General features: G+C 40.8%; 1 protein-coding gene across 1 annotated transcript; it reads left to right on the top strand.

Moving 5' to 3' along the window:
- The first annotated feature begins 582 nt into the window (after positions 1–582).
- On the top strand, positions 583–10,384 carry CAV2 (caveolin 2). Its single transcript, XM_086887047.1, has 3 exons — positions 583–797; positions 924–1,111; positions 8,209–10,384. The coding sequence occupies exons 1-3, from the start codon at positions 645–647 to the stop codon at positions 8,357–8,359; spliced, it is 492 nt and encodes a 163-aa protein (XP_086743173.1). The 5' UTR covers positions 583–644; the 3' UTR covers positions 8,360–10,384.
- The last annotated feature ends 4,207 nt before the right edge of the window (positions 10,385–14,591 follow it).

Here is a 14,591-nt window from a genome sequence, read left to right as displayed (position 1 = left end):
CAAAGGGGGCACAGACACGGCCCAGCATGGCCCGGAGGACAATCCCCTCCGCTTTTTGTTTCTGCTGTTGCGATGCCACAAACGCTGACAAAGGCCAGTGGGGCGCGAGGCTGTGGTGACAGCCGGGCACCGCAGGCGAACGGGGAAACCCAGCGCGGCCGGGGCAGCCTGCCGGGACAGCTCAGGGCTCGCCGGGAGGGCTCAGGGCCCGCCGGGATAGCTCAGGGCCCGCCGGGATAGCTCAGGGCCCGCCGGGATGGCTCAGGGCTCGCCGGGAGGGCTTAGGGCCCACCGGGATGGCTCAGGGCCCGCCGGGAGGGCTCAGGGCCCGCCGGGATGGCTCAGGTCCCACCGGGATGGCTCAGGGCCCGCCGGGAGGGCTCAGGACCCGCCGGGAGGGCTCAGGGCCCGCCGGGAGGGCTCAGCGCCCACCGGGGGTGGTTCAGCGCCCGCTAAGCGGCTGCCAAGACGAGGAGCACCCCGAGCCCGGCCCGCGGCTCCCTGGGCCCGACGGAGCTGGCGCTGCCGGCCCCGGCGCGGCCCGCGGGGCGTGTCCCGGGCAGCCCCGCTCCGCCCCGGCCCGGCCCGGCGGGGCAGCGGCGGCGGACGGGGCAGGGCCGGAGCCGCGCAGCGGCGGCAGCGCCATGGGGCTGGAGACGGAGAAGGTGGACACCCGCATCTTCATGGACGACGACGACAACTTCCCGCGGAGCGGCGGCCCCGCGCTGTCGGAGGCAGAGAAGTGTGCGGAGGACGAGCTGGACCGCGACCCCCACGGGCTGAACTCCCACCTGCAGGTGCGGGCCGGGCCGGGCCGGGGCGGGCGGGGCTGGGGCCGGGGCTCGGGTCCTCGGCGAGGGGCGTCCCCGGCGGGCTCCCCGCGCCCCAGCTCCCCGTGACGGTAGAGCCTCCTCTTGTTCCAGCTGGGGTTCGAGGATGTGATCGCGGAGCCCGAGCTCACCCACTCCTTCGACAAGGTCTGGATCTGCAGCCACGCTCTGTTTGAGCTCAGCAAGTACGTGATCTACAAGGTCCTGACTCTGGTCCTCGCCATACCGCTGGCCCTGGTTGTGGGGATCGTTTTCGCGACGCTCAGCTGCCTCCACATCTGGTAAGCGCCTGCTGTGTCCGGCGGAGCCTGGGCTCTGCAGAGCTCCGCTCCTCTAGCACTCATTACTGCCCAGCCGCCGATCGCCGACCTTACATCGGCAGTTAGATCAGCTAATATTAACTGCTTTATTTCTAAGGGGACAGAAAGGGAAACAGTGTTTTTTTTCTGTGACTCAGTTCCCTGCCTTGGTTTTACCAGCGGTCTGTCATGACTGTGTAAGCTCTTTGGGGCAGAGAGCCTGTATTCCCGCTTGGATGGCACCTACAGCAATGCATTCCAGCCTTGGCTGGCTTCTGGAGTGATAATAGTGACTGATTTTCTTTTTTAAACTGAAGTGCAGAATTGGTTCAAACGTGTACTTTAAATGAATTATCTAGGCAGAAGTATTACTAACACCTGAAGTTATTACTAACTTCTTAGTACCGTTACCTCTCATTTTTTCCCTCACAGACTGAAGAAAGCTTTTGAGGGCCCAGCTGTCTCTATGTTACTGCCATAAAATGTAGCGCCAGTACCTTGCACCTGGTACATAGCCATCTCTAGATGCAGTGCTCCAAAACCCTTCCACCTAAGCGAAATACCCTGCTGATCTTGGGAAAGGCTGCTTCTGGCCATGGCACAAGTTCGTAGGCAAATACACTGGCCATCCATCTCATACCAAACCTGTGCACTTTAAGCATAATATACTCACAAAATATCAAGAGGAGTACTTTGAGACCAGAAAGGGAGATGATGGTGCAGAAGGAAGAAAGGCAGGGAGAATAATGAGGTTGAAAAAAGAACTGACAATCCAAAAGGCTGTAGAGGAAGGGGTGAATGCAGTTTATTGACATTATTTCTGCAAACCAGGGTTGTCTGTATACATGAGTTTTGGGTAAAGTCTAGTTTGACTGGGGTAACACTGGAATCCTTTTCCTTTTGTCACAGAAAACAGAATACAGAAACTGGAAGTGAACTCAAAACCCTAGGAATACACTGATTATCTGAACCTGTGGTGGCAGTCTCATGGGTGCAGATTTCAGTTTTTGAAAGTGCAATAGAAGCTCGTGTTGGTGATGTTTGTCAGGCCACTTTGAAAACTGATTAACTTGAATTTTGGAACATAGTGTTTGCATAATATCCAGAGGAGTTGCAGTGCAGTTTAGAGATGCCCACTTGTTGCATCTCTTGTTCCCAAATTGTTACAAACCAGCAGTGCATAGGCATAGCGTTGCCCAGATTTTTAGATCTGTCAGCTGTCACTGTGCCATAGTGTGCAGTGTGACTGCAAAAGGATATGGTGAGTATATATAGTTTTACAGCAGTGAAATATCTGTGAAAAAAATTCATCAATGCCAAATTCATCAAAACTGTAGTACTTTTTTTGTGCTTCAGAAAGATCTTGTGTCTGGATTTCACAGAATGGATACTGAGTATCACTGATCCAGGACTCAGAGGTCAGTTGCTATTTATGCACCCTAGTCCCTAGTGACTATCTCAGGAACTGTGGGTTCCCAGTACATGTGAAATAGGACTGTCTGAACGTAGTACTTCATTTTAAAAGTTTCTCTCAACCTGCTGTGAACACACTTGCTTCCCCAACAAATCATTTTCTTTGCCCAAGTTCATTGTCGACATAGAATTAATCTTTTCATTTTGATCTTCCTTGCACCTGGGATGGATGTGAAAGAACCATGTAACTCAGTAGTGCTATCTGCATCCCCTTGGACTCCATCCAGTATCACCATCCAAAGGCAATAATGCCTCATATTCCCACAGACTCAAGCTGGATTTGTTCCAACACAGAGGTGGAACACCCTGAGACTAAACTGGCATCTCTGCACCTCTTCATGTTCCAAATATCACACAAGTGAGGAGTTCAATGTTTCTGCTTTTGAGAGGGTATTGCAAAAGCAGTGCATGTTTAGAGGCCCTAAACATAGGGTCCTAGTTCCCTTGTAGGCCCATTGGGTCTGGAAAAAAAACAAACCAAGAGTAACTCATTGTTTTGTACACCAAGGAAAGGGAATTCCGTTATAACTCTGTCTTCAGCTGTTTATATGTCATGGGAACACCCTGGGGCAAGCCCTCCCAGAAGTCTGCCACACAGAGTCTCTGTGCTTCACTTTCACCATCCAAACCAGTGAGGAGATGATGTTGATGTGTTGCAAAGGAGCCTTTCCTGGGGCAAAATTCAAAAGTTTTTTCAACAACTTCTGGAGGTGCTCAAGCAGAAAGCTGTTGATGCCACACATGCTGCAGTTTCATCAGCATGTTAAAAATCCACATAAGCCTTACTCAGCATTTCTATAGTCAAGGGCACCTTGTGAATTTCCCCCATTACACCTGATAGTAAATGTTGTCTTTCACCTGCAAAAAGAAAGCTGAGTATGAAATATATAGTAATACACTTAATTTTCATTTTTAACCATAAAGATGGAGCATACTATGTTCCCAAACTGGCTGCTTGAGCCATAATCTAGTTTCACACTACCTGGTGAAAGATGCTGATGGGCTGAAACTGGGCCAGCTAGAGGGCTGGTGGTCTACATACAAGCCAGTTCAAGGAAGTCAACTTCACATTTTTCCTTTATTGATGACTGTCATTCTCACCACAGAGTATACAGGCCACACTGAGTTGTAACATCTTTCTGTAAAATTAGCAAGCTTTTAAATATGTCCTCAGATTGTAGCTCTTAAGGTTATTGATTTTTGAATACGAATAGAACACTTCTGGTTTTTCAGGAGTCTCATTAAATGTGGTTATATTTCTTGTAGATCAGCCACGGATTCTTGTTCCAAGCCACATGTTTGACACCTCTTGGAAATGAACACTTGAATTTCATATATGCGTTTTTGTAGCCTTATCAGAATAGTGTTCTGGTACATTGCATATTTACACTAAGAATCAGCGATCCATGACTTGAGTCTTGGATCTGAGATGGGCTCACTCAGCTCTCTAGTCATCATCAGCTAAAGCAGTAGGTATTCACAGCACTTCTCCTCTTGAGCTTCCATTCACAGTGCTAAGATAGAGCCACAGACTTACATGAAAAGTAGATATGGACATAGATTATTTCTTACCTTTTTGTATTCCACAACTTCATTTACATAACTGCTACCATACTCAACTGTATGTCCCTACTGACTGTTTGAAATCAAAATAAATTACACTACAGCTAGGAAGGCCTACCTTGTAGTCTGGTGGTGCTGCCTTGGTGCTTCTTCTTTGATGTCCAGTACATATCCCTTGGTTTGGGAAAAGGAAGTATGTGGATGTTGTCTTGCTTCTTCTGTAGTTGTTTTACCTTTTCCAGTCTACCCAGGTCCTGGAACACATAATATTTAATTTTAATGCACTTCAAATACTGTCTATGAGTCATGAAAGGCTTTGGTGGTTAGCCATTGTCTCACTTGTCCCAATGCTTATGTTGGAATGTCCCAGTTCTGTCCCAAGAATCAGTTGCTGATCTACAAGAAATATAACAATTTTGCCTGAGCCCCCTGAAAAACCAGAAGTGTTCTATCCATGTTCAAAAATCAAAAACCTTAAGAGCTACAATCTGAGGACATATTTAAAAGCATGCAACAAGAAGCTGTACATCTGCTAGGTAATTTTTAGCAATCTTTTCACAGTGCTTGCTTGTACTGTAGAGCTATACAAGACTTTTAATTCACAATCATGATGTGGTACATGGAATTAGGTAAATTAAGCACAGAAACATAGAGCATTTGAAAAATAGTATTATGACATGTCTCGGATTACATTTTGAAAAACATTACAGGAGAAGGTGTGATTCTTCACTTTGAAGCTGGAATCTGAATTAATGGTGCATGACTGTTCCAACATTGTTGCCCAAGTCTGTGAAAAGTTGATTCTCATTATCAGTGGGAATTAAACTCTGCTCTGCCATTTCCAAGAGGTGTTTGGTTCTTGACAGTGTTTGTTCAGGGCTTAGCAAGAAGAAAAACTAATGTGAGTTAGTTTCTCACAAAAGTGAGAAACTTTGAGGGGTATAATTTTGTCGGTGTCATGCCTTGAACAGAATAAAGAGAAAATAGAATTGGAGGGGGAAAAAAATGGGGTAATTTGCACTTTTCAATTCAACAGTTCCCAAAAGACACAATTCATGCCACTTGGTCAAAGGAAAAGTATTTTATAAAATATATATGTAGCAAGATTCAATGAGAGGTCATACAGGTAGCTGTCTTCAGTTTAGATGACAAATTCAACAGACCTTTAATTTTCTTCCCAGTGCTGTACTACATGGTAAAACTAGTAGTAGTACCAATATGGCATCAGTGTTGATATCCTTGGGATATGCTACTTTAATTTTAGTGTTAGACATTACTCAGGCAGGTAGTTGCCATGTCTGTGAACACAAGTGCAGATCAGGATAAAAACACAGCAAAGGATGGGTATGTTATATTTTTCAGGTCACAAAAACAAATGCATGGCTTCTAATGGCATTTGATTATTTATTTTTAAGTGTGAGTGGCCACTCCACGGAAAGCACACTGCACCCTCTGGTAACCTGGAAATATCACACTGTTGGATAAGATATCCTGTGCAGAACAGGATGCAGACTTGTACACATGTAAATACATATGTATATACACACACTCACATAATCTAAAACTTAGAAAATACCTTTTATGATTCTCCTTGGTGTTAAGGATTTTCTCCTCTGAGGAAAGATATTTGAGTAATTGTTCTATATGTAGATGAACTTTTATTTTAAAATTGAAATTTACATTAATTAGCTTTAGTTGCTATCGTGTCTCATGTATCCTCCTATGGATTTAGCCTACGTTGGATTTTGCATGCATTTACCATAAGTAAAAAAAAAAAATTATCACCAGTGCTAAAAGTTTATTAAACATTACCAAAACATTTTACTGTCCCTTTTGCTTAAAATTATCAAAATAGGTTGAGTTCCAGTACTGTGTGAATGATCTCTACACCAATTTCAAATATTATGATCACTGCTTCTCCAGCCTTCTACATCTTTCTGTGAATCTTCTGCATACTGTGGTATTTGTTTAGTTTGTGTTTTGTGTGATCCTGTCAACAGAGGATTCAAAAGAAATGTTGTCTTTTCTGCTTCTCTCCAGTTCAGTTAGATATTTTTTAAAAAAACTGGCCAAGTGAATTATAGATGGTAGCAAAGAGAAATTACATACTCCTTATAAACTATCTGAAATGGAAAAAGAGGTGAATTAAGCACAAATAGAATAGCCGTTTCTGGAACTTTCCCTGTGTTGCTTCAAAAAATAACATTTTTTTTTTCTTTTAATTATTTATGTTTATCAGCTGAATTCTAACAGGTTAAGGCCTAATTTTTTACTCTATAGTAACCAGCTATTCTATATGCAGTGGTATTATAGGTGGTTATAAACACATAGTTTACAGGGTTCAGTTTAAAACTAGAGGCACATTATTCCAGTAATGCTCACAGTCCTATATGGGGTGTTTCAGCAGAGACAAAAGAGAAGGTTTTAGAAAAACTATTCTTGTTTAAATCCATCTGGGCTAGCTTTGAGTAGAGCATTGATGTACTAGTATATGGCTTGCTTTGTATGACAAAAGCTGTTAGCCAAACACTGAAAGTAATTAATTTTGATACTGTACATTTGTAACCTTCAACATTTTTCAAATGTGGTAGATTTCTTCTACTTTGTTAATCTGAGGAGTATGCACTGTAAATACACAGCACCTTTTTTTTCGTATTTACAATGAAATATTAAATTATGTATTTTCTGTCATTCCAATAAAAGTCAGTGAAAGTTCTGCAGTGGAATAATGTAAATGCAAGATTGGGAACTTAAATTTTGAATGCAACAGTAAAGTAAAACAGAGTTTATTATCTTTGTCAAAGGAATATATAGCTTCTTTTACCTAATTTAGAAAGTAAATATGTTCAGTATGGCAGAGAGATTTTTCTAAAATCTTGCACTAGTAGAACTTCAATATTATTTATGTATACATTTAGTTTGTCTGCACCCAAGTAAGAACAGCTTAGTGAAATGACCAGAGGTTTAGGCCAGTAAATGATTAAGGAAGGAGAATAACTTAAAATAGCGTGGTCAGTTGTCACATATCCACTGGCCCTCCTGAGCTGCCCATATGTGCACATCTGGCTCTCCTCCACTGTTAGCATGCTTGGCTCAAGCCACCAGTAATGGCATTGCTTTGGAATTGGTACCCATGGAGAGCAATCCCCAGATGTTTGCCAATGCTCAGGAGATGAAAGCACAATATTTTCTAGTATGCACCCTGAGTGAATGAAAAGATCTTTTCCCCTAATGAAGAGTTCTGACCATACTCTAATGTTAATATCTGACCCACAAATTAAGAACTTTACAGGATCAGCCCATTTTTCTGACATGTGCCGTGTACCTGTATTGTAATAATCTGATGCAACTGGATATTGCCTTCCTTTTTCTGTTTTACTGTAGCATCTTGTAGCAGGGATAGGTAGGAATGAGACACCTATGGTGTGATGTGCATGTGTGCCTGTGCACTTGTGTGTGCCTGCGAGACAGACAAATACAGGAAACACCAGAAGAGGCAGCAGAGCAAGAACAGATTGTAAAGGGTGTTGTTTCCAGTAAATCAAACTGGAGAACATGGTGTTTCTGTCAACCCCTAAGGACCCACATTCAGCTATGACCACAGCACACAAGTCCTTTAGGAGATGACTGCTCTTTGGCCATGGCTGGTGGCAGCAGGGCTTCAACAGATCATGTACACCAGCCCTGCCAGGAGCAGGAAGAGACAGCAAAAGTTCATAATTCTAAATGGCATGTAAAGAAATTGCCAGTTAGCAAGCAGAGATACATTGAAAGAAAGCTGGTGTCTACACTCTCATGTTGTATATAAATGATTATGGCCAGAGGACCACCTGCATATGCAGGTGTGAGGCCTTGAGCAAAAAAAAGTTGATGGAAAATGACTGCAAGAGAGTAAACTTGCTTAAATATTTATATTTATATTTTAAAGTTATAAAAATTAAAGAACCACTTCTCTTCCATAAGATGTCACACTTGTGTTTCATTATCCTGATTTCCCTATGCTGCAGCACCAATCTTCAAATCTTTTGTTTTCTCTCTTACAGGGTTGTGGTGCCTTTTGTGAAAACTTGTCTCATGGTCCTGCCTTCAGTGCAAACTGTATGGAAGAGCCTGACAGATGTTTTTGTTGTCCCATTCTTTCAGAGTCTAGGCCGGTGCTTTGCCATGGTTAATATACGCCTGGACCAAGAGTAAACATCAGAGATGTGACACTGCTGTAGCTGTAGCTGGTGTTATACTTCTTTGCTAACCTAACATTCAAGTACTTACAATTCATTCCAAACTGTTAAATTACAATGGCTGGTTTAAGTGGGAACATGCTGTTTGTATTAAAATTCATTTATTATCAGGGAGATCCATTTAAGAATTAGTAGACAGTTTTCATAGCTCACTATTTTAACAGCAGAGTGATTGTGGAGTATATTGGCAACACTTTATTTTAATGGAAGGTTGATTGGTAGATTACAGGAGAATTCTCATGGAGGATTAAAAGCCACCACAGTGATAATGACTGGTGTTACTACTATAAATAAATCAATGAATAGTCTGTGATACCTTAAACAAAACTGATCTCTAAGGCTTCACATTGACTTCACTGCTGTTCCACCAGGGATCATTTTTGGCCTCGCTATGCAGAATGATAAACCCAGTCCTCTGTTATCAGCAGTTAAAGTGAACGTGACTCACTGCATAAACATACAGGGGAAGGAACTGTTGTGTAATCCTCCTATACTGGGGGAGAAGCTCCCTAGAAATTTATCCCTTAAAATAAGGTGTTAGCTAATGATCAGTAACATTACCTAATCTGTATATTTTATTTAATGAGAGATTAACTTTGCTGTATATTTTGTACCTTTGTAAATGACAGTTGATGAGGTTTTTATGAAGCATAGTTTCTCTAGTATTTGAATTCTAACAAACTTATTAAGCATCAAGAGTGAAACAGTGCAAAAATTACTTTAGATAACTTAAATTTCCTTTTCTAAATTAAGTAGATTTTGAGTGTTGCTGTGCAATTCTAAGATATTAATTATATATGATTGTGTGTAAAAGCAAAGATTATAAGTGTTTTCATATGCAATTATGCAAAAGACTTGGAAATATCTGTTTATGAGAAATGGTTTTTATTAAAAATTGTGTGTAATAAATGCTACCCTGCCTATTTCTGTATATTATTGGGGTGAACATTGTGATATTTAAAACAATAGACCCTATCCTAGCACTTTAACTAGGTAGCAAGCTCTCATAGAAGGCAAGTGTACTCAGTATCCTTGTCTAATTCTCCTAACCCATTGACTTGACTCCCTATACTGCTTATTTACTATTTAAAAGCTTAACCCCTGAAAAAGACCCTTCCTTCTTCTAATGCACCTTCTAATTTCAATGCACCTAATATGAATTTTTAAGCCAGAGTAACAGAATGTGTGCAGAGGTACATTAAAATTACATTGGCCTTCTGGTGGGCTTATGCTGCTGTTTTATTTAAATACAAATGGTAAGTTCCAATTGTAAAATGTTTGTATGATTTAGAATGTTATTTTCTAAAGTGATGACTCAAATTTCTTATCAAACAAGAGGTATCCAATAAAATAATAAATATCGGCTGTTTCCCATTTTCAGCTTCATTTCTTTTCAGGTTTGTCAGCTTTTAAACAGACTCTTAAAATGCCAAACAGCATAGAATACTATGCAGTTCTTCCAAAATACATGAGAGGTAAAGAAATTAATGAGTATCAATACAGTTCCACTATTATCAACTGCATTTAACGTATTTATAGTAGAAAATTGCATATCTCTTTTGGCAATTAAGCCCATACAGAATGATTGCTTTCTCTGAAGTAGGTCTCTCTGCAGAATTTCAACATTCAAAATAATGCTTAATATTTTTACAGGTGCATGCTTTCTTTACAGATGAGCTGAAGAATTTTCCTTTTCTTGTCTGTTGGCCTATTAAAGCTACCTAACACTGTATATTCTTTGTATATTAAGAACAACTTTGTATATTAAAAGTATTTTTAGCATTTGTGTCATTTAGAAAGGGATTCATATGGCTTTAAAAAACTGGATCTTAATGATTAGTGTCCATGGAAACTTCTCTTGTTCTTTTTTATTCTGCAAGAAGTTAGCTTGTTTTTCAGATGTGTTCTTCAAAATACCTTTCTTGTGTTAAAAATGGAAATAACTCTTTTGAAAATAAAAATTGGCCAGGGTAGGCTTGAACTCTTTTGAGATGTATTTTCTTTTACAGCATCCAAGGAGTTTTACAAAGATATTTTCCACTGAAAAATATCCATTTGATGAATTCACTTAAAAGAGGAAAATAAAGTCAATCAATCAATACCAGTTCTTGTGTCTCAAAGGAGCCCTATAAAAGCCTAAGCTTTGAAGGAACCCAAGTCTGGATTTTAAGTTTTGAGAATGAGGCCATTCTCCAGAGAAAGATGTATCATTTTATGGTATGCATTCCTGGATATGTGCATTCTTAAATAGCTTACTGAAGTCAGCTGGCTCTAGCTACCACAGACAATTAAGTAGAATGGTTTGGTTAGTTCTTATTTTGATTCAGGCTTTTCATTAATTAGTTCTTTTCACCATTTCTCTAGCTGCTACAAGACTCAAGCAAGCTTGTAATTAAAGCTCTCAGTTTCTTAGCTATTTATAGCAATACCTTTCTCTGGAACAGGTGTGCCTATACTCTAAGAAAATACAAAGTGCACTCTTAGACTTTGGGTAAAATATTAGATGCTTGGCAAATACTCTTACTTTGTCCCTGAAAGGAGTGGAAGGAACTATAAATATTTACAGACTCTCCAATACTCAGGTGTGAATTTGCCCCAGGCAACTCTGGCTGGCAAGTATTCTCAGGATTTTATGGTTCTGACATACATCCTGAAGGTCTGGCACAGCATATACTGTGAATACCTCACAGCACTGTTGGAAAACAGGGACTGAATGGGAACTGGCACTGAGCTGGGCTCATGATGTAGGAGCAGGTCTGTCTCCAATTTGTTTGAAATGAGTATAAACTGTCCCAGATGATCCCTTAAAAGCAACTTACAAATGAGAATTTAGGCAAGAGAGTCCAGAAACTGAGTCTCATCGTCTGCAACAAATGTAGGAAAAAATTTACACCCAATTCAGATTACTTTGATGCATTTTCATGTCTGTGGAATGGGGAAACTGTTACTGCTCATAACAAGAGTAGACTTTCCATCATCATGGTAGAGCTATTGCAAATAATAAGTGTGAGATGTTCTGATTCCAGTCTGTCTCTTGTTACTGTAGACATTAGGTCTACAACCATCAGCTGGAAACTCAGTTCTGACCTGCAAGATATTGTTTTTCATGAAGATCATAACACACAGAACTCACCCTGGATTTATGTTTATGGTCTTCTTAATTTTAATTCACAGAGAAGTTTAATCTGCCTCCTTATGAGAGCTGTTTCCTAAAATGCTACTAATCTGATTCTGGAACTTTTATAATTGTATCTTATCTTTCACCACCCTAGTGGTTCACCATATAAATTAAAATAAATTCTTAATGGAAACTTTGATGTATTAGTAAAAGAGAAGCCTGTTCCCACCTATCCAAAAAGTTCACTTAAGCATTCACTGACTAAAAAGTTCAGAACATCCCTGCAGCTCTGGGACCTCAGACCACACACTTCTATTAAGTGGAAGCCAAAGAATGGTAAGTCCTTTATTTTCACAGGGTGTGATCATTCCCCCACCTGCAGAGATAAAACTATTTGTCTTATTAACTCTTAAAAAAAAAAAAAAAAAAAAAGGAAAAATACATCTGTTTGGGGTTTGTTTTTTGTTTTTTTTAATAAAAATGCAAATGGAACAAGGTCAAACGCCAGACACTTTACCAGTGTTGTCTGATGTCTATGCTCATAAAAATTAGAGTTGAATGCCTCTAGAGATACTGAACCACCAGTTAGGCATTAAAATTACAGGTTATTTCTTCATGCAAGGATTTACAAATTAGGCTAATTAATAAAGGCTAATTGTAGCTTGGTGGCACTAATCTTCCTAAGCTTATTGCAACAAAAGGAAAATGTCTTCTGAGAGGCAATTCAGAGGAACTAAGATAGGTTCCTGCTTTGAATCATCCTCCAGAGAAAATAGTCTGTACTGATAAATGCAAAATATTGGGCTGGGCTTGGCTTGGCTTCTTTGCTCTGCTACATAAAAAGATGTATTTGCTGCAGAAATCAGGAAGGCCAATGGAAGCAAATAGAGTTTCATAAAAGTAGTGAGGCAGGTTCAACTTGATGCCAGGGGTGAGTGTCAGCTGTGTTAGACTTTCAGTTTTGGCTGTTATATAGCTTCCACTTCCAAATGCAAGTAGGAGAAAGACAGACCCCTTCACATAGCACTGAATCAGATCCTACTTAAGACACTCAGATGGGATAAAATACAGAGATTCACTTTAATTTCAAACCTTGAGGAAAGCTTGTCTATTTTTCTAACTGCCTCAGCTCAGTAAGAGCTGCCTTTTCATCCCATGTACCTGATCTTGCTTTTTTATTTTATACTATTAGAACTATCACAATGATACAACTATCAGCTAAGGTTTACCAGGCAATGCTTAGGTAGAGAAGCAGTGACCAAAAGCCCATCCTACATAAGCCTTAAGGAGTGGGTATTTAGGTCCCATTAATGAGACTAGTTCCCATAGGCTGACATTTTCTATAAAACATTTAATAATACAGTACAACTAGAAGAATGGTACAGAACAGTGTTGACACAGACCACTGTTCATGGTCCAGCTCAGTAGTTTTCAAGGTTTTTGATACTGCAAAGGGTTGAGAAGAGGGGCTTGGTTTGCACAAGGTCTTGCCTTGTGAATTAAGAATTAAGGCTTTCAATCTATTTCCCTCTCTAGTCAAGGCAGTTACAAGCTATCTTGCTAAAGACCTACAGGAGCTAGCTCTAATAAAAGATGTACACACCTACTATAGGATTGAGATGAGAAAAAGCAATGCATTTTGATCCAAAACTGTAATCCCTGCCCAGCTGCCACCCAACTAGGAACATGTCTGAACTCAGAAGGCACCACCCTTTCCCTAACCCCCCACAATACCTACAGTTTTACCTTTGTCATGCCCAGAACTGCCCTTATTTAAGCAACTTGGCATCTTACTCATACCTAAGCCCAGTCAGAACCCCAAAAGAAAGGTGTGTCTTAGACTCCTTAAAATATACTTAACTGGACATCAGCAGAATAAGGTACTTCCCAAAATACTCTTTTCCAGGAGTGAGTCCAAATGCAGTGGCACACCTCAGGCAAAAATTGATTTCAGGTTTCTCAGGTGTTGGTTTGAGTCTTCTAGCCCTTAGGCTATTGTGAAATGTTTTATGGCAGCATCACTTTCACATAAAATGAAATCTCTCCTTGGTAGAGGTTGTGAGAAGGAAGGAATGTGAGAAGAGCTACCCATCTCTCCTGGTATAACTAATCCTTGGATTCAAGGCACAAACAGGCCAAATACCAAATGCATACATAAACCTGCAGCCCTGTATTCTGCAGGGCGAGGGGAACCCATCTCTGTGGAAAGGTTCTGATCCAGTGACCTATATTTTAAAATACAGAAACCCTCAAGAGAGTGGGGACAGGATTCATGCCAACGTGAATTCTTCAGAACTACAAGTCATGGAATGAGGAAAATTTTGCCCTGCATGTTAAATCTATCCTAATGCTTGTTATCATGCAACAGGGTGAGAACAGTAGCATGACTGCTGAAAGCTCAGTACCAACAGTTCTGGCAGCAGCAAAACACACAAAACTGCACATAAAATGATGTGGTTAAGCAGTTTAAGAGAAGACACACAGGAAAGCAATGATCTTTTACTCCTGAGCCTCAGGTTTTTAAGTGCTCTGCATAAGGCAGGCTGCTCATGGACAGCCTCTGTTACCTGACAGCCTTGTTGCTGTTGAAACTGTATATAAAGAAAACAGTTTCCAAGGGCTGATTTTGATCTTGCTGACATTGGAATATATCAGGAGTATTGCTAATACCATAACTAGAATAACTACACAAGCTTCAAATGAAAAGGGGAGTGAGGAGTGGAGGAAGAAGTAGTGTTTGGCACCAGACAAAGATACTCAGTGAGCAGTCATCCACATTCAGTTCAGTTCCATGATTCATTTTTCTGATAGTTTTTGAGGGATTTTGTCCAATCCTTTCCCCCCTCCACTGGGAATCCTACCCATAACAAAACTTTTCTTCCCCTCAAAAAGGAAAAAATCAATCATAAATTGCACATGCTTTGCTCCAGGTTTAGGGAAAATTTTCAACTAAGGTAATCCTGAAGTTTGAAATTTCAGTTCAAGCAAGATTTTGGAGCAATAAAAACTTTTTAAAATTAGGTATGAAATGGCTAAGGCTGGTGTGATGAAGAAAGGCAGTGAGGCGGCC

This window comes from Cyanistes caeruleus, chromosome 4 (genome assembly GCF_971803275.1).
Source record: "Cyanistes caeruleus chromosome 4, bCyaCae1.hap1.1, whole genome shotgun sequence".
Taxonomy (NCBI): domain Eukaryota; kingdom Metazoa; phylum Chordata; class Aves; order Passeriformes; family Paridae; genus Cyanistes; species Cyanistes caeruleus.
Note: the sequence above shows the minus strand (reverse complement) of the source record. Positions and strands in the feature narration are given on the sequence as shown.